A 27109-nucleotide genomic window follows, 5' to 3' on the forward strand; every position below is an offset into this window, starting at 1 on the left:
TAATTTTCAAAATAAAATACACCGTGATCATGGCGGATCATATTTGGCGGAAAATATGATGATCATTGCGGAAAACTGTTCCTGGTTTGGTGGTTCTGTTTATCGAAACTACATATCGCGCGATCACACGTGAATTAGCGAGATCTCGTGGGTCCTCGGCCGCAGCCGCTCTGCAACAAATCCGGACCTGGTGGGTATTGAAGGACAGCGGAGCACGGAGCCGACACGCAGCGGAGCCGATCCGCAGTTGGTGGAAATCCGGGGTCACGGTTCCCCTGGTTTCCCCTGGTCCTCACCTGCACGCACTCTCACTAATTACTAATTCACAGCACCTGCACCTCATCACTTTACTCTACACACCAGTACTGGATATAAGCCTCACTCACCCTGCACTCTGGGTCCGGTCTTGTCATGTGACGTCTGTGACTCCTTGGCTTACATGCGTCAAGTCTGGTTCCAGGATATCTCTGATCTCGCAGCAAGTATTATTAAGTTCTTCACTAATCAATCTTGTGTGTGTATCTCAGCAGCTTCAGTGTTTGATGGCTCTCAAGGATTCTACAGTCATCCTCTTTGTGTTCTGAGTATCAATGGACCTCTGTATCTACGTAGCAGTATCCAAGTTCTGAATATCTTTGTATCGATACCCAAGTTCTGAGAATCTACGAATCTACATGCTAGTCCTGAATATCTACGTGTCTGGAACCAAGTTCTGAGTTCTGTGAGTCAACGTTTATGTTTGAAGTATCTCTGAATCTTCTTCCTGCTCAAGTATCAAGAGATTGTTTCTGTTCCTGCATTTGTTCAAAGACTCTGGTTCCCTTGATTTCAACAGTGCTGATCTTGAAGCCTCCCAGTATCCGGGTTCAGCATCAGTGTATAAATAAAGCCTGTTAAACCGTTCTCTTTGTGTCCTCGTCCATCAGTGTTTGTGACAGATCCAGCCTCAAACTTACTTCAGATACAGAAACAATACTTATAATCAAGTGGACAATCAGTTGATTTCATTTCTACAGGTTTTGATAGGTTAAGATAACTTTAGCTACATCCGAACATGGCATTATGTTCTTTAAGCAAATTAAGTTATTCCAAGACATTATCTTTTGACACTCTATGTCCTATACGTAAGCAACTTTGGTAAGGGTCACAGGGAAGTCTTAGCTGTGTTTGGTTTCATATTTGAAAGTGGAAATGAAGCCGTCAGTCAAGTTAACATTATTTGGTAAATGGATTTCCACTCTAATCATAAATTATATAGCCTAACAAGCTTGATAAAACATTTAAAAGAAAAAAAAACGATGTTTTGTTAACTTTTGTAGCAAGGGTTCTGCCATATTGCAGTACAACCTGCTATAACCCTTTTTCTTTTAAATGTTTTTTTGTTGAAATCAATTTACTAAATAATGTTAATTCATTTCCACTTTAAGATTGCTTCCAGTGATAAAAGCTATAGCTTCTTGCTAGACCTATGCTAATGTCATATCGTTAGCCTCATAGCATAATTGCCTTAATCATATTTCAATGTTAATGACTTAGGCAATTATGCTATGAGGCTAACGATATGCTTAAGAAACCCATTCTAAATCTAGCATTTGAAAATTACAGTCCGGTTTCTCTTCCTCCATTTATTGTAAAAACACTTGTTTAACCAAGTCTCTGCATTTCTCCCAGAACAACCTCCTGGACAACAACCAGTCTGGTTTCAAAAGCGGCCACTCAACTGAGACTGCCCTGCTCTCGGTTATTGAAGCTCTGAGACTGGCGAGAGCAGCTTTCAAATCCTCAGTACTTATCCTGCTGGATCTGTCTGTTGCTTTTGACACAGTTAACCACCAGATCCTCCCGGCAACCCTCATTACGAAGGGCATCTCAGGAATCGCACTCCAAAGTCTTACCTCTCAGGTAGGTCCTTCAGGGTGTCATGGAGGAGTGAGGTGTCTAAGTTAGGAAAAATCTAGGTACGGGGGTACCTCAGGGCTCAATGCTTGGACCACTTCTCTTCTCCATCTCCATGTCATCACTAGGATCTGTCATTTTAAACATGTTTTTTTTCTCCAATCACTGCTACACTGAAGACATACAACTCATTCCAGCCAGATGATCTGACAGTAGCTGCTTGTATCTCTGCCTGCCTGACAGACATTTCTCAACCTTGCGAAGACATAACTGCTTGTGGTCTCAGCCAGCCCAACACTTCATCACAACTTCTCCATTCAGCTAGGTTCGTCAACCATAACTCCATCCAGGACAGCCAGGATCATTGGAGTTGAGATTGATGATCAGTTAAACTTCACAGACCACATTACTGCCCGGTCCTGCAGATTTGTCTTATACAACATTAGGATGATCAGGCCCTTCCTATCGAAGCATGCTACACAGCTCCTTGTCCAAGCTCTTATTCTATCCAGGCTGGACTATAATGCTCTCTTGGCAGGCCTTCCAGCATGCACTGCAAACCTTTGCATCTGATCCAGGATGCTGCAACGAGAGTGGTATTTAACGAGCTGAAGAGAGTGTACGTCACACCTCTCCTCAAACTTGCTTTGGTTGCCAATTACAGCTCGCATCAAATTAAAGGCACTGATGTTTACCTATAGATACAGAACAACCACTGGCTCTTCTCTTAGTATCATGTGTTATTCGGTACAAATATAGAATGATTTAAGTAAAAATTGACTTTGAACGGTAGTTGTGCTTTGTTTCAAGGCAGGACGATTGCAACACAGGGGTGGGACGGATGAAACATAACAGTTTAACAGCAACTATTCATCTAATGCTTGTTTTTATGAACAATACCTGACAAGTAACTTATGTACATATTGTTACAAACATATTTTGTAATTTATTTTCATTTAAAGGTTCATTTTAACCATTTTTGTTCTGTCGCCCAATAAGCCTATATGCATTTTGTGTAATCTTTCTAATAGCTATTTTGATGAAGACAGACAAATCCGTTTACAATTTATATTCTTACATTTCTTCCTTGAGTCATATTGAGTGTTTACTAGTTGAATAGCCTTAACAGCGGTTTTCATATGACCAGGTTTGGGTTTAACCATAGACACTATAAACGGTATTAACTGGCAGCAGGCGCTGTTTCAACTGTCCCGACAGCGCCTCCTGCCAGTTAAACCTGTTTTGCCCGGCTTAAACTAAAAAACTCTGATATTGCACACTAGGGTGTGTTGCAGTACTAATACACCTGCCGTATTATCATTACAATGGCACATGAAACCATACATACAACTTGTCAGTAAAAAAAAAGTACTGCACGAAAGAATTAACTTACTGCACTCAAAAACAGCTTTCCTGCTTTAACTCCAAAACGGAATGACGTAAAGAAGAATTGTATAAATAATTGTGTATAAATAAAGCCTGTTAAACCGTTCTCTTTGTGTCCTCGTCCATCAGTGTTTGTGACAGATCCAGCCTCAAACTTACTTCAGATACAGAAACCATACTTATAATCAAGTGGACAATCAGTTGATTTCATTTCTACAGGTTTTGATAGGTTAAAAACGTAGGCTACGTCATGTAAGTGAGTGTGAGTGTGAGTGACTCACCGTGTGAGGAGATATGTTTCACTATAAAAAAAGGACGAAATTATAAAGTAAGAGTTCTATTCCTTGAGAACATTATTTCTGCCCCTCCTGCAATCTCATATTGGAATGGACTTTTTGATAATTTAAATTGGAAAAAGATATGGTCCATATAACTCCTCACAAACAAAGTAAAGGAAATATCTTTTAAATTAATTCATAATATTTTCCCAGTTAAAATTTTCCTTAGGAAAAAATTCAGATCTGATTTTGACACTAATTGCTCCTTCTGTCAGATTGACACTGAAACTCTTCTTCACTTATTTTGGTCGTGCAGTTTTACTCAGCAACTTTGGAAAGATGTTAGTTGGTTTATCTCAAGCAATATCTTGCAAGAAAATTCTATGAATCCTAAAAGTGTTTTTTTTTTTTTTTTAAGCGGATTCAAATGCCTGCTTTATAATAAATCTAATTATTTTCCTATGTAGATTTTATATTCACAAATGCAAGTTTTCAAATTGTAAACCAATTTTTTTGGTGTTCTTACATGAGATAAAACATTACTTGATTACAATTTCATCCTCTCTTAACCCAAAAGCACTAAGAACATGTAAAACTTGCAAGACCAACAAACTTTTTACTTTATTAAATGTTTAGACTTATTTCATTTAAGTAATGCCCTCTTTCTTCTTTTTTTCTTTTTTTTCTTTTCCCCATTCTTGTTTACATCACTGTATTTTTGTTATTCTTAATAATTGTTTTGTTATTATTTGGTTGTTTCACAATGTAAAATGAATGTTAAAATAAACCATAAAAATAAAAAAAAAGACTCACCGTGTGAGTGGTTTTCAAGGAAATGTTCCATCCGTCCCCATACACTGTCTATGTCCGTCCCGCGTTTCAATCGTCCAGGCTCTCCCCTACTGTGCTAGACTAACTGGGACTGGTCACAGCACTTGCATATTGCTGCCCTACTGTTAGTTTGATTACTTCTATTGCTTTCCTCATTTGTAAGTCACTTTGGATAGAGGCGACCTGCTAAATGATTAAATGTAAGAAGATTTTTTCCAATGCATACACTGAATTATTGATTGACAGACAATGCTCTCCACTGCCCTCCTGAGGCACGCTTGAGATGACACCTGTAATATATGACGATATAATAGGTGTTATCTCAAGCGTGCCGCAGGAGGGCAGTGAAGAGCATTGTCTGTCAATCAACATTACAAATTCATTACAATATATAGCAACAATTAATTTTCAACAATTAACTGATCAGAATTAATAATAAGTAATTTGTGTATTTTTATTATTATAATTATTTGTTTTTAAACAGAAGCAATTACATTGGACTCCAAAAAAGTGGCTATTTGTGATAAGCTTTCACTGCTAAATAAGAAGGGATATTTCTCCATTATTAATATCTGTTTCATGGCATAAGTAAAGTCTATACTTTAGCCATGGCATTGAAATATATTAGAGCACATTATAGCCTAAATAATTTTTTTCTTTTTTTTTCTTTTTTAGCATTTGTGTTTTGTTTTAACCCAAATCAAGTTGACAGCCAAGATTATTTACTTATTTACCATCTACCATCATATCACAGACATACGTAAAACTCTGGACTTTCTCAGTCAAAACCACACCAAGATTTTTTCTTATCATTAAACCCATCCTCCTGTATTGTGCCACCTGCTATTTCACTGTGCTTTCTCTCACTAATAATAAACAAGCTCCTTAAAATTACTAACACTTCCTCAAAAATAATTGGTCTTCCCACACCCAACTTGTCAGCTCTCATTGACACTGTCCTGTCTGCTTCCAGTCTTAGAGCAAACACCATTAACGTTATACAAAATCCCAGCCACCCTCTTAACTCATGTTTTACCCTTCTTCCGTCAGGCAGATAACTTATAGACAGCTAACTTACCCCCTAAAAAATCACGGTTAGGGAAAAGTTTTGTACTCTCAGCTATTAGAATTCACATAATGCCTAATATTTACTGTAAAGGTTTTAATTTTTTTGCAATTATGTCTATTTATGTGTACAAAATTATGTGTAGTATGTGCATGTTTATGCGTGTTGAAATTTGCTCCTCGTAACGTAACGTTACAGTCTGTGAAAACAAATTTCCTCTATCGAAGACAATAAAGAATGAATCTGAATCTTATTTACCTTTTCTATACTTAAATATAACGGGTCGTAGTTTCCTTGTTGGGCACCGTTGCTTTGGTAACCGCCACCTATCATCCTCGCGCGATAAAACTCATCCGCAAGGGCTTATGGGAACTCGAGGCCACAGTAGAACGACCGCCCTTTTTCGACGAGCGGAGGAAAAACAGCACATTGATCTCTTCAGGCCTCCAACGCGTATAAACAACCGCATTAAGCATCAGAGCGTCACCCGGGGTAAGTTGTCCGGAGCGTTAGACGCCCAGCGTCACTCATTATTTAGCCGAAAGGGAATTTGTCTGATTAAAATAGCATTTTAATGCGCGATTTGATGACGTAACGACAATGGTCCAGAAAACAAATGGCGAATGCGTTAGCAGCCACAGGCCCAGCGTGCGAGTAACATGAAGCTGACCTGCACACAGTGCTTCTTTTGCCGTTTGTATATTTCTGTAGGATCTCTATACGGTTGGGCTGTTGAAGTACGTGGCTTTTGCAGCAGTAAAACCGCTGGGTGTAAAACTGCCAGTCTTGCGTAGAAAAGCTCCCTGTAGAAATGCGCGCTTATTCGGCATACTGCTTAGAAATGCCCGCTAATCTATGGATCTGTTGGCATAGGGGCCATTACAAAGTATGTGCCTAATTTATCTAGTCGCATTATTTGTGTTGAATGAAACAATTATGTTAAAGATTGCAGATGAATAGCCTTGCATAAAAAAATGCTTTTACATTTAACTGTTTAACTGTTTTATATTGTAGCCAAAAAAATAATAATAATAATATTAATTTTTGTAACTGCTTTTTGTTACCAAGAGGTCACATGCATCTTCATTTCTTCATTATTATTTTTAAAACTTAAATAAAATACAACAATAATTTTCTTATTCCATCATGTTTTTCCCCCTTTCTTCATAGTACTTGCATGCGCAGGGCAAGGGCTGAACCATGTCAGTTGATGGAGATGTTGACTATGGGCATGAGTTTCCAGCCCATTATAAAGTGATGCTTGACAAACTGAATGAGCAGCGTCAGCTGGATCAGTTCACAGACATCACTCTCATTGTGGATGGTAAGGTTTCCAGTCTCTGTTCCTCTTAACCTAATGCTTTTCTGAATTTTTCTAAATGTTATACAGTTAAATTAAAAGATGCACATATTCAGTGGTGCTGATGATTTCTGGTTATTTAACAGGACATCAGTTTAGGGCCCACAAAGCTGTTTTGGCTGCATGCAGTCAGTTTTTCCACAAATTCTTCCAGGACTTCACTCAAGAGCCTCTAGTGGAGATTGAAGGTACCTAACAATACATACAATTGTATGTAACCAATAATGGTTATATATTATTGCCATAATGAAGAGTATATTATTCCCTTGTGGCCTATTTTTCCTGGATAATGGCCGTTTTAATCACCAAAGCGGTCTAAACTGGAAGTGCCTTTCTGCAACACAGTATAGTTTTCTGCTTGTTGGCAGATTTTTTTTAATTGAAGACAGATATACTTCAGTAGATGTCTTCTTGGGTCCTAAGAGCTGCCTCGAATAAATTCTTACCCAGACACAACATGCTTAAGTATTTTTTATTTTAAAAAAAAAAACAGTGTCTAACCCAGGACAAGAGATGCACTGGTCGACCGGCCGTAAATAGAAACTGGCTGTTTTTTTTATACATTTGCTGAATGTATCTCTGAAGGGAACTGACTGTCTTCAGAAAAGTTTCTATGGCATTTTCTTTTCCTCTTATCTCTGTATAAAGTAGCATTTATTAGCGTAGCACTGCTTTATGTACAGCGGTAACCACTGCTCTTCCATAAGCGCCACCTACTGTCAGAGAGTGAATTTATTTTTTCATTCAGTTTGTCTGCTGTTTTCAAAAACACCGGCTCATGCTACATGTTTGCAACATCTTTTTTTGGATCGTGATTAAAATGCAGTGGTTGCCTCTAATTTCAATTGGCTACAGAAATTTGTTTTAGGCCAGTTTGTCCTGTTATAGAGCAAATAAACAACAAAGAATTTCCTTAAAGAAAGAAATCGGCAACCGGTATCAGAATCCGCTAATTTTCCACTAAAAATCTGAATCGGCCATGAAAAATCATGATCTTGCATCACTACCTAGGACAGACCATAAAATTAGACCATAGTCCGACTAAAAAAAAACAATTCTTTTTTTTACATGCTAGACCCGAATGCAAAAAACTGTGACATCTACACAGCTTGAAGCCCTGTACACCACTGGCGAGTGATGACTATTTCAATAGCGTACCGCACGATATACGTCACCTTTTCTCATTAATATTCATGAAGCTAGCGACGGTTGCTATGGGGGTCAAACTCGCGCGTGTCACTCATGCTAGACGCATGTAAACAGTTTACGGACGAGATGTCTACTGAGCTAAACCTGCTAACTCTGTCCGAAAATGATGTCCCCGGTGCCAAATTCACTGGTATAGAAGTAGAAGAACATACAAATATTCAATTGAAGAGATGGCTTGAGTGTAGAGGGCTGAAAAAGACGGGAAAAAGAGCCGACCTGATCCAGAGGTAGATTGTTATCGACAGAATTTCTCCCCAAAAAAACATCGCCTTACGCCACTGACAGTGACATTTTGCAGTTTCAACAAGCTATATTTTACCAACCTATGTCCTGTCTGTCATATATACTATGTCCTCTGGTTGTCTTACGTCTGACAGTTGTTGGGGGTAATTTATATTATTATTGGTAACACTTTACAATACGGACCGTGCACTAATCTGCATTAATTCATGCTTAACTAATGCACAGATAATCATGTGTTAATGTATGACTCATGAGGAACTAAACCATTAATTAATTATTACTGCATCAGCAACTAATAAAGATTCTAAATGATTAAGATTAAGTAGTAATTAATTAAAGCAGGCAACTGGAAGTTGAAGTACATGACTTTGACCAACTGTGGTAATTAACACATTCATTTAAACTTTTAGTTAATAAAATAAGTTCTTAAGGAATTAATACATTATCACACATTTAATTAATAACAATTCATATATTACTTAATCTATTAATCATTTAGAATCTTTATTAGTTGCTGATGCAGTAATCATTAATTAATGGTTTAGTTCCTCATGAGTCATACATTAACACATGATTATCTGTAAATATTAATGTATTTATTTTTTGTTTAGCGATCGCTAATGCTACTTGGTCACAACCAACAACACTTAATTTTTAATTCATATCAAATCTAAATTCTCTCAATTATTTTACCCCCAATTATTTTAGAGAGAGAGAGAGAGAGAGAGAGAGAGAGAGAGAGAGAGAGAGAGAGAGAGAGAGAGAGAGAGAGAGAGTTATTCATTCATTCAAAATAATGGATCAGGATTGTCACCTGTAGGACCATGGCCCCCAACAAAATGTTTACAACATATGAAGGTGAATGGTTTCACGTTGCTGGCATTGAACTGGTCTTTTGGACGTCCGCACAAGTTTACCCATCGTTCACATTTATCCCTCTGGGTTTTTGGCTTCGGGAAACGAATAAAGAATACATCCTTCATATGTGGACGGTCATAGTGTCTGGAGTCGTTTCTGCAAGTTCCATAGCAGCAGTGTTTACTCGGCATGTTCTTATTTGAGGGATAACCGGCAGAAAACAAGCAGTACTAGCATGAATCATAAGCGAGCGCGCTTCTATGTTGACCCCCTTCCGGTTTACGTTGCTGACGTCACGCGGCCTTGCGGTCTAAAAATAGCACTCGTGCGGCACGCTATTGGCTATGACACAGACCAAATTAAAGAAGACAAATAAGAAACACCATAGGAGGTGTAGTTTTAAATGTATGCCTATCTTCCTACCTTATTTGTAGATGAAATTCATTTTCTTCATAACGTTTCCATTAGCTACAGTACATTTTAACATTTTAGAAAATTTAAACTTAAACTTAAATGTTAATGTTAATAAATTAACACGCCAGTACCTGCTCTCCGTCTCGAATGGAGTGCACTGCATGCACCAGTATCCAGGAGGGTTTGGTAATTTACACAGTTTTTTAAATATAATTTTTTAATTGATGGGACAAGATTGTTTTTACCTGGATGGCACAATTCTAGGATGACACAATTTTTTTTTTTAATTTTAAGAGAATATTCCCCAACATTATATTTTGTCTAAATCCTTTATCCTTGAAGCATGTTCTGTTAGATTTGTTTTAATACCTTAAGAAACCTTTTTTTTATTCAGTTTTATTTTTATATAAAGTTAAACCAAATATATATATATATATATATATATATGTATATATATATTAGTTTTTAGCAAAAATTGATTTTAAAAACTGATAGTGTACTATATATTTTTTTCTTGCCATTAAAATAGCCACAGAAGCTGGGATGTTGGCATGGTGTTAAAAAAACAAACAAATAAATGCATAGAAGCATATATTGACTGAGAAGAAAGGGATATTAAAATTATCACAGAATTATGTGTTTGTTTTTTATTTAAAAATATATATATTTTGTTAAATGCCCAAAACAAATAATGGAAAGTTGGTATATTTTAAAAGATTTTCAGATATTCTTGGGACCATATTGTAAAAGCACATTTGTTTTACCAGAAACCAGAGGCTACTAATATCAGACCTGAATCCGCTCGGGTTGGACCTCATGTTTTTGGTTCCAAGTGGACCAGTTGACAAAACATGCACATTTCTGCTGTTGCACGTTACGTACCCCCAGCCCCGATAGTGAAAATCAAAAAATGACTCCAGAATGTTATATGCTCAAATAATAAACATTACTTCAATATTTCTGTTGCAATGAACAGGTGTTGGCAACATTGCCTTCCGCCACCTAATGGAGTTCACTTATACGGCTACATTAGCTGTGGATGGTGAGGAAGAAGTCAGTGATGTCTGGAGAGCAGCAGAGTACCTTCAAATGCAGGAGGCAATTAAAGCCTTGAACAACAGGTTACTCACCTAGTCTACTTCTCAAAACATTTCTTCTGCTTGATTTGATCTTGTAGTTGATTATTCTTTTTTTTCTCCCACCTAGAAGGAATGGTACCACCTCATTAAACCCCTCCCAGGCCTTGGCTGGAAAGAGCAGGGCTAAGAAGAGGAAGATCTCAGAGACCTTCAATGTGATCACTGAGACTCTTCCTTCAGTGGAGACTGAATCTGTTGAAATCGAGGTGGAGGTGGATGAGGATCATATCGAGGTGGAGGAAAGCGGGCTGGTGGAGGTAGTGGATGCTGCCAGGAGTTCCACCGAACCGTCTTCGGATGACTCCGCGTTGGCTTTGCTGGCTGATATCACTAGCAAGTACCAACAGGAAGATCAGACACTCCATGTGATGAAAAAGGAGGATGAGACAGTAGTCGTGCCGGAAGAGGCCGTGATTGCCTCCAAGACGTTGGAGAATATTGAAGTGGTGGAGGTCCAGATCTCTCAGCTAGACAACCTTTTCCGTTGTGACAAGTGTGACCGCTGCTTCAAACTCTACTATCACCTCAAACAGCACATGAAGACTCACACCGCTACCCCGGATAGGGGCTTTGTCTGCAGGCACTGCGGCAAAGTATATGCTCGGGAAGGAGCCCTTAAACAGCACCTGAATAATTCTCATTTTGATGCAGAGGAACAGTCCCGACGGCAGAAAAAGAAAGTGCATGTTTGCGAGTACTGCGATAAGCAGTTCGATCATTTTGGACATTTCAAAGAGCATTTAAGGAAGCACACAGGTGTGTGAGTGAGCCATTATGAGGTTAAATGTATCTTAATAAATGTATTCAATTTTAATATCTAATCAGTTTTTCACTTATCCATACATGTGTAGGTGAGAAACCCTTCGAGTGTCCAGAATGCCATGAACGTTTTGCCAGGAATAGTACGCTGAAGTGCCACATGTCAGCCTGTCAAAATGGCTCTGGAGCCAAAAAAGGGCGAAAGAAGCTCTATGAATGCCAGGTTGGTTTTTAACAATAACATATTGGCCAAACATGTATTTTAATATACCAAACTTTTAGAAAAACTCACTTATAATAAAAATAGCAATTTATGATTTAAACTCCGGGTTTGCTAACCTTGTACTGTAAAATGTGTAATGTTACACTGTAAAATACAAGAAAATATAATTTAGTTGAGAATACAACTGTAAAATCACAATGCTAATATTTATGGTTGTCTTAACATCTTCAGTTTTGAATGTCAAAGCATCATTTTGATAGAAAACGCTGGTTACTAAATCTTATATATTGTGGACGACTGATTTATAAGCGCTTATTACAAGTTTGAGTAGATAGTTGGTGCGTGTTGCCTTCCCAAATGCACATTATAAGTGACCAAATCTCACAGAACATGCCGAGATGAGTTTGTGTAGACTGTTGAGCAGCATTTATTGTGATCTGAGCCTCTATCAGACACTGAAAACACCAGAGCAAGAGCTGTTAGCGTCCAAGAACTGTTCAGTGCTTCACTCAGAAACGCAATGTATGCATTTTCTATAATGGCACTACGCTATGTCGTGTATTTTTCATGCAGCCCTATTCACTTATATTTCTATTCACTCATCTTTTTTTTCGCACCTCAGGTCTGTAGCAGTGTTTTCAATAGTTGGGAGCAGTTCAAGGACCATTTGGTGACCCACACGGGTGAGAAACCCAATCACTGCACCCTCTGCGATCAGTGGTTCACACAACCCAGAGACCTCCATACTCATCTGCAAGAACACCACGACTTACAGGAGAAGGTTATCGTCACAGAGGAAGTCATGATTTCAGACCCAACCACAGTCTTGACTATGGCAGAGGTTGAGGAGGGAGAGGAGGGGGTTATACTGGAGGATGGCATACGGGTGGAGCATGTTACTGTGGAGCCGGTGGATGTTGTTGCTGTTGAGGAGACTCTAGTGGTGGAGGAAGAGACGCCTCAGACGGAAGGTGGGGTGGAAGAGACAGTGGTTTTACAAGTAGACGGTGAGAGATTGAAAGAGCAAGCAATGGACATTCAAATAGTACAGGTGACTGTTGCAGAACCAGCAGACTGTGACATTAAACAAGAGGCCATGGACCTTTCGAAAGAAGAAAAGATTGCAAATGTATGAAAAGCTTCTGCTGTGCATGGACACTTTAAGAATGAAATGGGGAGATTAACCAGGCCTTTTCTCCTTTCCCATCCCTTAAAATGATACAGTAATGCTCATTCTAGTGTCATCCAACAAAGCTGGATCACCTGCTTAATTTCTTTCAGCTTTGCGTATCAATTCTCTGAAAGCAGTGTCTCTATAAATCTGATCACAGGTTCAGTCATGCTTTTAATGTATGTTGTGGATAAGAATAGTAAGAGATGTAATTGATTTCAAGAATAGTGCACGTCGCCAAGACTTGTTTCTGGGGTGGAAGAAATGTTTTTTTTTGTTTTTGGATGTATGTTTATAGTGTGTGTGTGTAAGAAGCTTATTTTCATAAAATAAAAAAAAGTGCAAAATGTGTTCCCAAATAATCCAGAGAAACATAAATGCAGTCTTGCCTCGTTTCTAATCTTTTCTCATTCAGTCAATGCTGAATTACAGTAATCATGCAGATGCTAGAGGAGAGAGAAATCTGAATGTCTGCAACCTTGTGAAATGTTTGTCACAGATTGAAACCCAGAGCCTATTTTGAGTAGTGGCATTAATAATTGGGACATGAAGCAACTCTTAACTGCTGAAGCAGACATGGGTTAAAGGTCTTTTAAAACCGCCAGGGAACCTCAAGATTGGTGGTTTTCAACCAGGGGGGTCTTCAGCAAACTTCTAAGAGGGCTGCAGGAAGACCTATTTTTTTATTCTTCTTATTTAAATAGTGTGTTGGACAGTGAGGAACCTAAAAAATTATTTTTAAAAATTTTGTTTTTATCTCGCAACTTGTTTTTCTCAGTTGAAATTATTTATAAATAAATGATAAATATATATAGCTGTCTTTATATTTTGAAAGGGGATGGTTATATGTACTTGCAGTTGGGATGAAAAAGTTTGAATACCCCTGGTTTATAGGTTCACCATCAGTAATATTCAATTGATACTTTATAAACGTTGATTAGGATAGTGCCAAATTACACTAAAAGGTAAGTGACTGACTTTGTTGTTGTTTTTTCGAAAACTATAGCCGTCTATTTTTAACTATTTTTAATATTTGTATAGTTTTAGCCATTTTCAAAAGACCCACATTTTTTGGTCTGACTAAGAAATGTCCTAATAGCCTATTGGTTTAAGACACCCCTTAATCCCGCCCTTAAATGCGATTGGTTAACGAAGCTGTCCGTCACTTGGCCTCCCTGTTGCTGTGATGGTGCCTGGAGTCCTGAGTCCTCACGCATCACACATTCAGGCCAATGACATGCACCGAGATAAGACACTGAATGATCTCGCAACGCCTAAGAAAGGTAAGGATATTTACCCTAATCCATTCTCACTATATGGGAGATTAGTACATTCATAAAAGCATGATCAGGTAATGCATGCTTAAAATTGTTTACAAGGCTTCTAGATATCAATTGTGTTGCTATCAATCGACAAATCTTGATGTTGATGTACCTGCTGTGTTACCCAGCAGCAGTTGTAGCTTGTAAACTACGATTAATCTTTGGCGAAAATCATCTAATTTAATAAATATATATATTTAAAAAAAATTATTAGTCATATTTTATGATCATATTGCAGTTCGACTAGTCACCAAAATCTGACACTAACATGCGTGGTGTCAACAGTAAGTGTCTTGAAAGTGTCTTATCCTCGAAGAGCAATTTTGTTGCCAGTAATATGATTGTATATTTAATTAATTTAAATAATATGTCTAATTATATTTACAATTTTTATTATTATTTGTGTAATGTACAATATTTTACCATTTACAAAGCTTGACAAACTGGTTTAAAATCTTCTAATCAAACACCATTTGTGATTAACATGATTTTAGTCTTGCTTTAGGGAATTTGTGGGGGTCTACACAGGGTCTCAGGTGAAAATAATAAAACCGCATTAGTGTTTGAACAGTACAGGTGTGTGAATCTCCAGGCCTGAATGAACAAAGCTGATCCCATATAGCCATTGAATAGAAGTATTAATTTACTGAGAATATTGTAATTTATGATATCGAATGATCCTTTCTAGTTTCTCACGGATTGATGTCAACTTTTGTTCAGGCCCCTTTGATGACTCCTTAGTTGGATGACATGAAACATGGTTTTAGGTCTGAGATTAAAGCTGCTTTGATGCGTTGGGAATACATTAAAAGGGCACAATGCAACGGAAACAGCCTTGTGGTTTCGTCGCATAATCTGCATGTTTTTCCCACAAAGGTCTAAACATCAATTGAACTCCTTAATTATGTTCCTTATTTAAGGACTCATTAAAATGGACATATTCAGATATGTATCAAAATCTGTTTACATGTTCTGAAGCATGTGTGATGCTTGCGGTTTTATGCATTTTAATGCAGTTAGAATTAATAGCATTATTTAGAAAGAGACATAACCAGTTCATTTCGTCCAGTGCCTCCTCAAAATATGTACTTGGAAGTCAACTCTCTGGTTACCAACATTCTTTAAAATATATTATTTTGTGTTCAACAGAAGAAAGAAACTCATAAATGTTTGGAACAACACGAGGGTGAGTAAATGAAGACAGAATTTTCATTTTTGTGTGAACTACATACAGTGCTTGGCTTTGGGTTTGATATCAGGTCCAAAATAGGTTTTAAGTGCTTTATTCCTCAATAAATGATTTGCCATTCGGTAGTTGTAGCTACGTGATGGAAATTCCAGATTGGCACCTCTGGCCCCCTATTGTCCCTGATCTTTTCACTACTGAGCTCTTTTTTCCCCTCTCTGGCCATGTGTCTCAATCAAAACACACACAGGGGGGCTTTGTGTAGCAGTGCCTATGAGTGTGTACACGAAAGCTGCTAATGAAATCGCATACTGAGTAGCTACTACATTTGATTTGGAACTTACAAGGATGTTCCTTGTAGTATGAATGTACTACGTTTGCTATATCATTGCTATATTGTCAGTGTCATGTGACTTATGGTGTCAGATGCATTGCTTTACTGCCATTCCCAAATCCTCCCCCATGGCCTTGTGGGATAGTAACGTATCAAAAGGATGTGAACTTCAGAATCAACTTTCTGAATAAAAAAATTCAAAGACTTTGCCTACTATTTAATGAATACGGTATATTCGGATGCAGTGAGGAAAGTCATAGAGTGAATGAGCAATTGAGGTAGAATGTTACTTTCTGTAGAATGAGTGCCTGCATTTGAGCGAAATTTTACTAGCTGAGCCATGTTTATGTAACAAGGCTCAGGGGCCACTGATATCCCATTTGGGGAGTGTTTATCTTGTGTGTAGATCAGGGCCGTATTGGTAGAAATGGCCCCTGTGGACAATGCTTCACACGTAGTCAGTGCAAAGGGAGTCACACAGTTGATGTAAGTACCGCATTCTAAATCCTGCCTGTGAGACTCATGCTAATGGTGTCGTGTAACAGAGAGGAGCTAAATGATGAGCTTTTTGCTGTTTTTGACTAATTGATATTGAATTTGGGTTTTAGAAATTAGACAAAAAGAGAAATCGAAATATACTCTTTGAAAGGGATCACGCTTATGTTGTTCCAAATGTGTGACTGACATGAAATTTAATTATATACTTTTTAAAAATATATTTATTTAGGGGTGAAACGGGTTGATATTGGACCCGACGGCAAACTCATAACCAAGCACTGTATGTCATTTCACATGACGAGAGCATTTACATGATGAAAATGACATTTTCTTACCCTCATGTTGTTCCAAACCCATAAGACTTTCGTTCATCTTCTGAACACAAATGAAGATTTTTTTTATGAAATCTTAGAGCTTTTCTGTCCCTCCATTGACAGTTATGCAACTACCACTTTGACGCTTCAAAAAGATCATAAAGAGATTGTAAAACGAATCCATAGGTCAAATATCTACATCAGATAAATCTGTACATGCTACCATCATTGTTTATATAATAATCCATTTATCCATCAGTACACTAAAGATACACTGATACATTTTTATACACTGATACATATGCAACTACCACTTTGACGCTTCAAAAAGATCATAAAGAGATTGTAAAACGAATCCATATGAATTGACCTTTCGCAGGGAGTTTGATTGACAGGCGATCTGACCAATCATAATCCGCCATTTTGTTCGACAAAGCAGTCAGGAGAGATAGTAGATTTACATTGGAGGATTTGAAATTGAAATACGGAGTGTATTGATGTCTTTCCACGGTTAAAACAACATTCCTTCTTATGTTCATTCATGTTTATTTGATGCTATAAATTAACTAGAAGGAAGAGGATCTGTCAGACACATTAAAGAGCCACAAAACGTTATTTATTGTTTACATTTCTTTAAATAATGACCAAATTTGAAAGTTGAGACTTTGTTTCATATCAAAAGTAACCTGGTCTGTCCTGTCTGTCAGCGCGTTGTCAGTCTCCTCTCTGCTCCACGATGTATTTTTCAATGCGTGAGAACATGATGTGGTGTGAGAGCGGCGTAGCTTGTCGGACATATATCAACAGTAACTAAAGGGGGCGGGTCTTTGGGAACGGTCAATTGAGCGATTTAGTCCAAATTCTCTGAAGAGACACGATCGCTTTATATGATGAACAGATTGGATTTAAGCTTTTATTCACATATAAACATTCATCAACTCACACATCAGTAGTTGTAAATGGAAGCTCAAGCATGTTTGCTTGACGTGTGAGAACCAATGAGGTTATTCATTGTGTTACGCAGCACACTTGAGCTTCAGCAAGAACTGAGGTTCATTCTCATGTGTTACGCAGCATGTTTGTGCTTCAGCAAGAACTGAGGTTTATTCTGTGTTACACAGCATGCTACGCAACTAAGATGCTCTCAGATTTCATCAGAAATATCTTCATTTGTGCTTCGAAGATGGGTTTGGAACGACATGAGGATGAGTAATTAATGACAGAGTTTTAATTTTTATGTAAACTAACCCTTTTAAGGCACAGCAGCAAAAAATAAATAAATAAATGAAAAGCTGGTTTAATTCTAGGGGTCAGATAGAGGGTGGAAAAGGGGGGGAGAGAGAGAAAGAGAGAGAGAGAGAAGATCATAATGCAGACACATGCACATCCATTCACTTGAATGGATCGTTTTAGGATTCCTGCTTGGTTTACACTTTAAAAGAGAATTTTGTCAGCGGTTGAATCTTTGCAGTCCCTTCAGTAATCAGCAGCAGGAACACACACACACACACAGACAGCACGGCGTTTGAAGCCTGAGGATTTGAGTATTCATGAGAAACATCACTTTGATTTTGTGTGCTATGCCGTGGTAAATCGAGTGTGTGAAGTAGGGCAATCAGAATGATAGAAAATATAAGGAAGGTCAAATATCTACATCAGATAAATCTGTACATGCTACCATCACTGTTTATATAATAATCCATTTATCAATCAGTACACTAAAGATACACTGATACATTTTTATTCATATACTTTCAAAGATTAAAGGCATTTACATTGTTACAAAAAATATTTCAAATAAATGCTGTTCTTATGAGCTTTCTATTCATCACAGATCAATTCACTGATTCAAATCACTGATCATTTATGGTAGTAACACAAACAAGTTACAGAGATATACAATACACACGTAAAGATACATGACTGTAACACCTGATCAGCTTCAAAGCACTTTCTACAGATCTGGTTGGTTTGGATATAATCCTAAAATGCTGATGCTCAGGGAGTTAGAACAAAAGAATACAGTTTGGGTCTATTGCGTCAAAGAACCCTGTTGAAAACCAAGCTCAGCAGCTTATATCAGCATCACCGCTCGTCTCCACCTGCAAAGAACACATCGTCACACTTATAGGTCTCTGTCCAGGTGCAATGCTCAATAGTCCTGTGAGGAGAAACTGCCTCAATTTAACACACCCGGTGTCTTTTGATCAAAGAGCATGTGCAAAAAAAAGTGTCCATAAAAGTATTATTAGCTATATTTTGTACACTTTCTGAAAATACTGAAAATAATGTTCAATCGCACACCAACAGTATGAATGATTCAATTCAATACTTAAATTAACATTCAAAAGTTTGGGGTCAGTTACGTAGGTGCCCATCCTCTATTTTAAATAATTTCAAACTATAATGTAGTATTACTGTGATTACAAAGCTGACTTTTCAGCATCATTACTCCAGTCTTCAGTGTCACATGATTCGTCACAAATCACTCTAATATGCTGATTTGCTGCTCAACAAACAATTCTTATTATAATCAATTTTGAACAGTTCTTTGTGGAAACTGATAAAAATTTTTAGGATCCTTTGATGAATATAAAGTTCAAAAGAACAGCATTTATTTGAAATATATATTTTTTGTAATATTATAAATTACTTTACTGTCATTTTTTAATAAATTTAATGCATCCTTGCTGAAATAAGTTTAAAAAAAATTAAATGAACAGTGGTGTTTACTTTTGTAATTGTTTTACAGTCAATACAGTCAGATTAAGTGTAATCTGAATTGATATTCTGTTATGTCTTCATACATCATGATATTTGTGGCGTAATGGGTGTTAGTGCTCAGTGGCTCTAGGGCACTCTGTGTACTTCTATTTTGCTCTTTAGGGACTTTGTTAAAGAAACTACATCAGCAAACTCACCCTAATTGCATCCTGAAACACACAAAACACACACTGATCTCAGTCACATTTGTACTAAGAACTAAGACATTTAATGTATTTAATATTTAATCATAAATGTGTGTTTCTTTTTATTTTCTCAATTTTAAATAATTAAATTGTAAAAATAAAAATGATAATGTAAAAGCTTCAAAAACTTTGCCACAAAAAAGCTCCACACAGGTTTAGACCAACTAAATTGAAAGATTCTCTCTCTCCCCTCTTCCCAGGTAAACAGTTTACATTGGATATTTAAGGACCACTAAAAAAGGCACGGATTAGGATCTCTGCTAATCACAGAAAGAAGACTGTAGAGTGAGTCAGAAGCTCAGGGGAAAAAAACACACCGACATGAACAAATCAGAGGGAGCGGCTGTTTTCCATGTGGTTTCCCCATTTCTGAATGACCAACCAGCCAAAGATGTTAAATGAGAGGAAGCGCCATTCAAGAAACCAGGACTGTCGAGTGCAGCGTGGAGCCTTGTTATAGCAGCCAGGCAACAATCACAGCCCTCATCGTTCTCAATGCTGATCCCCAGTCTATTTTTATCGCTGAGGCAACGCACCAATTAAATCGGGCATATCTGATGAGGTTCAGGGAGACGCAGGACTGAGGGGAAGGAACAGCATTGTGCACCTGGCCGCTTGGGTGAAGCAGACGACCCTAAACATCTACTCCTTTACACTTGGATATGTGTATAACCTTGAGCTGAGATGTGGCCATAATGATGAGCTAATTTTGGAAATTGACACAGACATTCAGGACAACATGTGAAGGTGAGAAAGGAATATTTATGAATGTGCGATGATGCTTTGTAATGAAAAAAATCCTTAAAATGTATTAATATACATATATTATTAGTTTATGTACATTTTTATATTTATTCATTATTTATTATACTTATATATTTACTATTGCTATACATACTACCCCATATATAGGGTATAGTAGTGTCCAGAATATATGCTATACTGTAAAAACAAATTATGACAACATATGTTTTTACATTGCTTTAACTCATCAAAATAAGTTAAGCAATTTAAGAAAAAAACTAAACAAGATTCAGTCAGTTTAATGTCATTTAAGTTGGGATGACTTAAACATCCAAGTTGATTGTACTTACAAAATGTACGGCGGCTACTTTTTTATAGTGTACAAAAATATTTGAAGAATAGTTATATAATACATTTATATTATGTTATATGCTCTATAATAAGCTCCTTGAGTTCATATGTAGAGGTCAAGGGGTAAATGAGCAAATTGATCTTCCTCCTTGTGTATCATTTTATACCTTCAGGTGGTGCTTTAGTTCCAGGTCTCCTGCCATGAGCTAAGCCCCCCAGTGGCCTGTGGCAGGATGACTGCCGTCTATCCGTCTGGGGGGGGCTCCGTCGGGGTCTCAGTTTTGGGTCCCCAGCGTTATGCACGATGGAGCCGACAGGACAGCTCCGACATCTGCACGGACGACGAGGGGACGCAGCCGCGCCGCCTCACCCCGCTGGAGAAGCTCAATCTGGACATGTGCCAAGATGAGAAGATGGTGCGAGAGCTCACCGTGGGTCGCCGCATCGGCTTCTACAAGATACGCGGCGAGATCGGCTGCGGAAACTTTTCTCACGTCAAGCTGGGCATCCACGCTCTAACGAAAGGTAAGCAATTGTATGTAATGGTACATGTGCTTTGACTTTCTTGAGAAGGTTTCCCGCTGACACCAAAGTTTCATGTAAAGTGTCTGGAAATGCATCCTTAGAGCCCTGTTTTTTAGTTGCATTGACCTCTATAAAAGTCTTCCCAGTGAATTATAGAAGGCTGAAACTGATCGCAGTGTGGGGCAAATGCAGACATGCAAAGACTCAATGATAAGAGTATTTTCTACAGATAACCAAATTACAATAGCACAAATAAATACAATAGAACATAGACAAATGAATTAATCTGTGCTTTTCAGGTTTTTCAGGTAGGTCTAATAGAGGTTTTCAGGCACAGAAATAAAAATGTTGTTAACTTTTTACATTTACTTGTATATTAGATATTCACCTAATGAGCATTCTGACATCATTTTGTCCATTCAAGCACAAAAGCGAAAGAGAACTCTCTGTGTGTGCGCATAGAAAACTTCTCACACTGTGCTCGAGTACCGAAATATTTTCTTTTTTGCGTCTGTTTGTGCTTAATCCTTAAATTGGCATCGCTTAAAACACGTGCTACTGATAAAAGGTTTCTGTAATGATTCAGCACTCCATCTTTCATGCTGTGTCCACGGGCCATCCGGGCAGTCCTTATTGCCGAGCCTTGACAGTTGAGTTTAAACGAGAATGCACGCGTTGGGGCCGGTAATGCATAGACCGACATTGCATGAAGGTGTGGAGAGTGTCAAAATTAAGGTGTCTCATGAAAAAAATATAGGTATCGATTTTTTTACACGTTGTATCGATACAGCGTTAGTCATTTGATTGCTATATCGATCTATATCGATGACCCCTAATGTTTGTGTAAAATTTTGTATATTTAGACTCAAGTTGTTTTTAAGTACTAAATATTTTTTAATACAATTAATATTAGAATAATTCATATCATTTTTGCAACATCACTAAACATGTTGAGAATTGTGAAAAGTCAAATATTTACTTAGAAGATTGCTACACTTCCGTTCAAAGGTTTAGGGTCGGTAAAATGTTTAAATGTTTTTGAAAGAATTATCTTCTGCTCAGCAAGGTTGCATTTATGTGAAATACAGTAAAAACTATAATATTGGGAAATATTATTACAATTTAAAATAACTATTTTCTACGAAATTATTTTTTTAAATGCATTTCTGTGATGGCAAAGCTGATTTTTCATCAGCCATCACTCAAGTTCAAAAGAACAGCATTTGTTTTGTGAAATAGTACGTTTTTGTAACAATGTAAAAGTTTTTACTTTCACTTTTCTTCAATTGAATCCGTCCTTGCTAAAATATTTAATTCAAGATATTAATAATACATTTCTTAATAAAAAATATTTTAAAAAAATCTTACTGACTGACCCTAAACTTTTTATCAGCAGCGTATACAGATAATTATTAGGCTATGATGAATTGGATATCAGGGTTTTTTCATATTTCATAAAAAAATGAATTATTAAATATCACTAAACATGTTGAAAGTTGTGGAAAATAATATATATATATATATATATATATTACATCTCAAATATTTGCTACATTTTGATCCAAAACAGGTAGTCAAGTCACCTTTATTTACCGGTATATAGCGCTTTATACAATACAGATTGTTTCAAAGCAGCTTTACAGCAATAACAGGAAAATAATTTGATGATCATAACAGAGTTCATTTCGGCTGTAAAGCAGCCTATAAAAAGAGAATTGTGTCAGTGTTCAACTGAAGTCAGTTCAGTGTTGATTCAGTTCCGTTGTAAAAATAATCAATTATTAAATTACCGGTAGTTAATTTCATCTAATATCTATAATACGCCTTAACTAAAGCAGTTCCGCAGAAAAACAGTGATGTCATCATCCAGCTCAGTTCAGTTCTCATCCAATAGTGTCAGTGCAGTCAAATCAATAATATTGTTGAATTTTAAGTGTCCCCAGCTAATGTACAATATATACATTCAAAATAACATTTCCCTGCCAAACTTGTTGCTGTGATACAGTGCTGTTATATGTAGTTTTAACCCATATAACCCAGTAAGTGTGCTTTATGGTCAGTGTTATTGTATGGATGAGGGTTACATTGATAATGTGGGAAGCATGCCCTCGGTCAAAGTCAAGCTGAGACAAGTTGTCTGGTTCAGACACGGATGGATCGGTTTGAGGTGTCACATTTCTGTCGAGACCTTTAGAATTGCTGTAGGCCTCATCAAAGATTGGTGTGTGTAAGGGATAGGAGGTCGTGGTGTGCCGTTACAAAGCGATGTGAATTACACGCACAGTGTATTTGTTGTGTTGCAGCAGATCTTGAAGAAAGGGTGTAGAATGACATTCCATATCGCATGGCACACCATATCTGATATCAAAATTGCTCAAAGGTCTTTCCTTTATTACATTGGGCGTTTACTGCTGTTTTGACAATGCATTCTAATGCAATTATATGAACTGCTTAAAGTATCAAAGACAAAGGAAAATGAATGTTTTCTGAACGAGAAGCTCCTGTAGCTGAAACTTTATGTTGTCATTCACAGACAAAGTAGCCATCAAGATCTTGGACAAGACCAAGCTCGATCAAAAGACCCAAAGACTGCTCTCCCGGGAGATATCAAGCATGGAAAAGCTGCACCATCCAAATATCATCCGTCTGTACGAAGTGGTGGAGACTCTGACCCGCCTGCACCTGGTCATGGAGTACGCAAGCGGAGGAGAGCTCTACACCAAGATCAGCACAGAGGGAAAGCTCTCCGACATCGACAGCAAGATTGTCTTCTCTCAAGTTCTCTCAGCCGTGAAGCATATGGTGAGATGTACATGAAGCATGGAATAGAATTCAAGGAGGCAATTCATGAGAATTGTGGGCTGAAAGTTTAAATCTGTCTTTTTCCTGGCCTTTCAAATTTGGCAGATTGAAGTATTTTCATGCTAGTTAACGTTTTCAGTTTCGCTATACGATGCAATGCAATATAAAAAGAAAAATGCAATACATACATAAAATGACCTGAATACACTTCTTCTATGATAAATATGAATGTAAAACTAAATGTATATATTGATCTTAGTATTGATATGGTCATCTTAGATCTGGGACAGTCTATCACCTCACTGACACCCTGTAAAGTGCCTGGAAATGTGTAGAGCCCTGTTTTGCATTAACCTCTATAAAAGTAGTCCCAATCATTAGGAAGGTTGAAACTTTATTTCAGAAGATCTGTATTACATTATATATTATCTATAAGATAAAGATAATATATAGATAATTAATATATAATACATTTGGCTATGTTGAATTAGATGTCTTTAAATTAAAATGTTAAAATGTTTTTTATATAATAAATATTATAATTCATAATTATTATTATATGTTGAGAATTGTGAAAAAGTATATCAATTGCAAGTCAAATATTTACTATATAAAGTTTTAATAGGCTTTAATAGGCAAAAAGAAACACTCGTCTTTTTGAATATTAAATGTTAAATTATTCAGAAGTATTAATATTTGTTTTATATATATAGAGTTTGAAATTAACACCCGCCAATCTGCCAAATGTGGGTGTAAATCCACCGTGGCGGGTAACACGCATCAACACACCAGCCAATTTGACGGGCTGTGCCTCATAAATTATGTTTTATAACTTTGGCAATTATAGGTGAAGTCACAGAGTATTTTGTCTATTTCTTTTTTTCTTTTTCTTTTGACTGGTACAGTGATCACAAGCAGTGATTGAGTGTCATAAAGCTGAAAGCAATACAATAGTTCAGAATCAGTTTTAATAATAAATAGGCCATATTTAAATCTAACCTGTGACATTGATAATCTGGTTTATTTCTGATCGTTTTTTTGTTGTGGTTTGTAGAAGTTCTGAATGGCCGATAACTTAAAGTTCATTTCAAACCCTGTATATGGATTGCTACATTTGATCCAAAACAATTAGTAATGAAATATTCTAACATAAAATGTATTCTATGATAAACATGTTTTTAATCTCTAAATTTAAATTAATTTTGATATTATTTTTGGGAGGTATAAAATAAAAACTTTATCAAATATTGTGACATTGCCTTTTATTATTATTTCTTTAAAAATAATATAAAAAAAACACATATTTAAGTGTATAAATATACAGTGTGTGTGTATATGCAGTATATATTCAGTTAAATTAATGCATCAACATTGTTATTCAAAATATCTATGTATTTAGTTGTTAATAGTAATTTCTCTTTGTCATTTTGCAGCATGACAATAACATCATTCACAGAGACCTGAAAGCAGAGAATGTTTTTTACACCTGTAGCACCTGTGTTAAAGTGGGAGACTTTGGCTTCAGCACCGTCAGCCGTCGCGACGAGACCCTCAACACCTTCTGCGGTTCCCCCCCTTATGCCGCCCCTGAGCTCTTCAGAGATGAACACTACATAGGTGTTTGCGTGGACATCTGGGCCCTGGGGGTCATGCTCTTCTTCATGGTGACCGGCTCCATGCCTTTCCGTGCCGAAACGGTGGCCAAGCTGAAGCGCTGCATCCTGGATGGGGCGTACACAGTGCCTACCTGGGTTCCGGAAGCTTGTCAGAAACTGATCCGGGGCATCCTGCAATCCCAGCCGTCTGACCGCTACCGTGTAGAACAGATGATGGGCTGTGAGTGGCTGCTGCCGGTGGAGTTTCCCAAGGCCATGGAGCCCTTTAAAATGGACCCGCTCCATCTGGCTGAGTCGAAGTCAGGGGAGCTTGAAGAGCATGAGATAGAGGTGAGAAACGCCCTGGAGGCTCTTGGCATCACCGCAGACCACATCCGTAACAACCAGGGCAAAGACTGCAGGAGCTCCATCACCGGAGTCTATCGAATCCTCTTACACCGCTCACATAAACGACAGGCAGTGGACAGCATGCCAGTAGTTACTCATGTAGTAAACGGAACTGATAGTAAAAAGGAGCGTCTGAAGACATACAGGAGCCTGAGGCATACGTCCAAACTCTGCATCATTCTGTGATGCTCCGAAAGCTTATATAGAAATGAGGGACCGATATAGTTCAGCTAGTTATATTTGATATACCTCTTTTGTTATCTTTTTTCATTGAAAAGGAGATCAGTGAATGTCTCTAATGAAGTAGTCTACACGAATGAATGGAAAGTATGTGTGTTTGCAGGTGAGTGAAGCAAGACTTTTGTCTTAATGTCATGGATGTCATGTCATAAATGTAATAAAGTGCTTTAGACTGCATTGTTTCGAGCATTCTCTTTGCAAATATGTTTCAGATACACAGTATTTCACCACAAATGTTGGGAAATTAAAGATACAATAAGAGTCCCCTGAAAAATGAATATCATATATGATTTAAAATACAGAAATTATAGTGAAAACAAAATATTTGTGTGCGTGCACCTGTACAACTATCTTAATGAGGACCAGTTTGAGTTTTAAACCATCGTATTAAGGACAAAGAGAGTAAAGTGAGGATATTTTGGCTGGTCCTCACTTTCTGAGACTTGTTTAAGGGTCAAGAGTTGGGTTTAGGGATAAGGTTATACTTAGGTTAAGGCTATGTTTAGGGTAAATTCCTTAAGGGTTTGGGTTATGCACTTAGTTGTGATGGGTTTTGCAAATTAATGTCCTCACCAAGATAGATGTACAAGAATAGGTGTGTGTCTTTGTGTTTGTGTGGTCCAGGTATTACACATGTTGAGGGGACAAAATGTCCTTGCAAGGATAGTAAAACATGGAATTTATTTAAAGATTTTGGTCCCCATGGCATAAGGAAAACAGTTTATAAATAATACCAAATTATTGTTATTATTATTATGAAAATTAAAAAAAAAAATTCCTGTAAGTGTTAGGTATAGGGGATAAAATGAAAATTTTATACAGTATAAAAGTCATTGATTGAGAGTCCTCAATAAAACACAATAAATACACGAATTATATGCATTGGCTAGAATGTACACTTGTTTGCACATTTAAGTTTCTAATTAACGTTTGTTTTTAGAATCAAATAATTATTGTACGTTTTTAGGATTTCTCGATTTTTAAACTT

At 37.2% G+C, this 27109-nt stretch overlaps 2 protein-coding genes across 5 annotated transcripts; both read left to right on the forward strand.

Moving 5' to 3' along the window:
- The first annotated feature begins 5756 nt into the window (after positions 1–5756).
- znf131 (zinc finger protein 131) lies at positions 5757–13140 on the forward strand. 3 transcript variants are annotated; one of them, XM_079638188.1, is made up of 8 exons: positions 5823–5949; positions 6628–6781; positions 6904–7005; positions 10309–10414; positions 10518–10662; positions 10748–11436; positions 11532–11662; positions 12285–13140. In XM_079638188.1, exons 4-8 carry the CDS (start codon positions 10393–10395, stop codon positions 12795–12797), a joined length of 1500 nt encoding a protein of 499 aa, XP_079494314.1. In that variant the 5' UTR covers positions 5823–5949; positions 6628–6781; positions 6904–7005; positions 10309–10392; the 3' UTR covers positions 12798–13140. The 3 variants fall into 3 exon arrangements, with proteins under 3 accessions (XP_079494312.1, XP_079494314.1, XP_079494313.1); XM_079638186.1 differs by lacking the exon at positions 10309–10414 and having other exon boundaries at positions 5757–5949; XM_079638187.1 differs by lacking the exon at positions 10309–10414 and having other exon boundaries at positions 5943–6343.
- Positions 13141–13971: 831 nt separating this feature from the next.
- Positions 13972–26297, forward strand: nim1ka (NIM1 serine/threonine protein kinase a). 2 transcript variants are annotated; one of them, XM_079637700.1, is made up of 6 exons: positions 14011–14116; positions 15305–15341; positions 19657–20203; positions 20725–21076; positions 23610–23878; positions 25312–26297. In XM_079637700.1, exons 4-6 carry the CDS (start codon positions 20785–20787, stop codon positions 26065–26067), a joined length of 1317 nt encoding a protein of 438 aa, XP_079493826.1. In that variant the 5' UTR covers positions 14011–14116; positions 15305–15341; positions 19657–20203; positions 20725–20784; the 3' UTR covers positions 26068–26297. The 2 variants fall into 2 exon arrangements, with proteins under 2 accessions (XP_079493825.1, XP_079493826.1); XM_079637699.1 differs by lacking the exon at positions 15305–15341 and having other exon boundaries at positions 13972–14116.
- Positions 26298–27109: the final 812 nt, after the last annotated feature.

Source organism: Phoxinus phoxinus, assembly GCF_949152265.1.
Source record: "Phoxinus phoxinus genome assembly, chromosome: 15".
NCBI lineage: Eukaryota > Metazoa > Chordata > Actinopteri > Cypriniformes > Leuciscidae > Phoxinus > Phoxinus phoxinus.

Excerpts from the sequence above, each read along its gene's own strand:
- znf131 (XM_079638186.1), top strand. The coding sequence starts at position 6,658 with ATGTCAGTTGATGGAGATGTTGACTATGGGCATGAGTTTCCAGCCCAT. Across the intron at positions 10,663-10,747 it reads ATTAAAGCCTTGAACAACAG|AAGGAATGGTACCACCTCAT; the intron begins GTTACTCACCTA and ends TCTCCCACCTAG. Across the intron at positions 11,437-11,531 it reads GCATTTAAGGAAGCACACAG|GTGAGAAACCCTTCGAGTGT; the intron begins GTGTGTGAGTGA and ends ATACATGTGTAG.
- nim1ka (XM_079637699.1), top strand. The coding sequence starts at position 20,785 with ATGACTGCCGTCTATCCGTCTGGGGGGGGCTCCGTCGGGGTCTCAGTT. Across the intron at positions 21,077-23,609 it reads CATCCACGCTCTAACGAAAG|ACAAAGTAGCCATCAAGATC; the intron begins GTAAGCAATTGT and ends TGTCATTCACAG. Across the intron at positions 23,879-25,311 it reads TCTCAGCCGTGAAGCATATG|CATGACAATAACATCATTCA; the intron begins GTGAGATGTACA and ends GTCATTTTGCAG.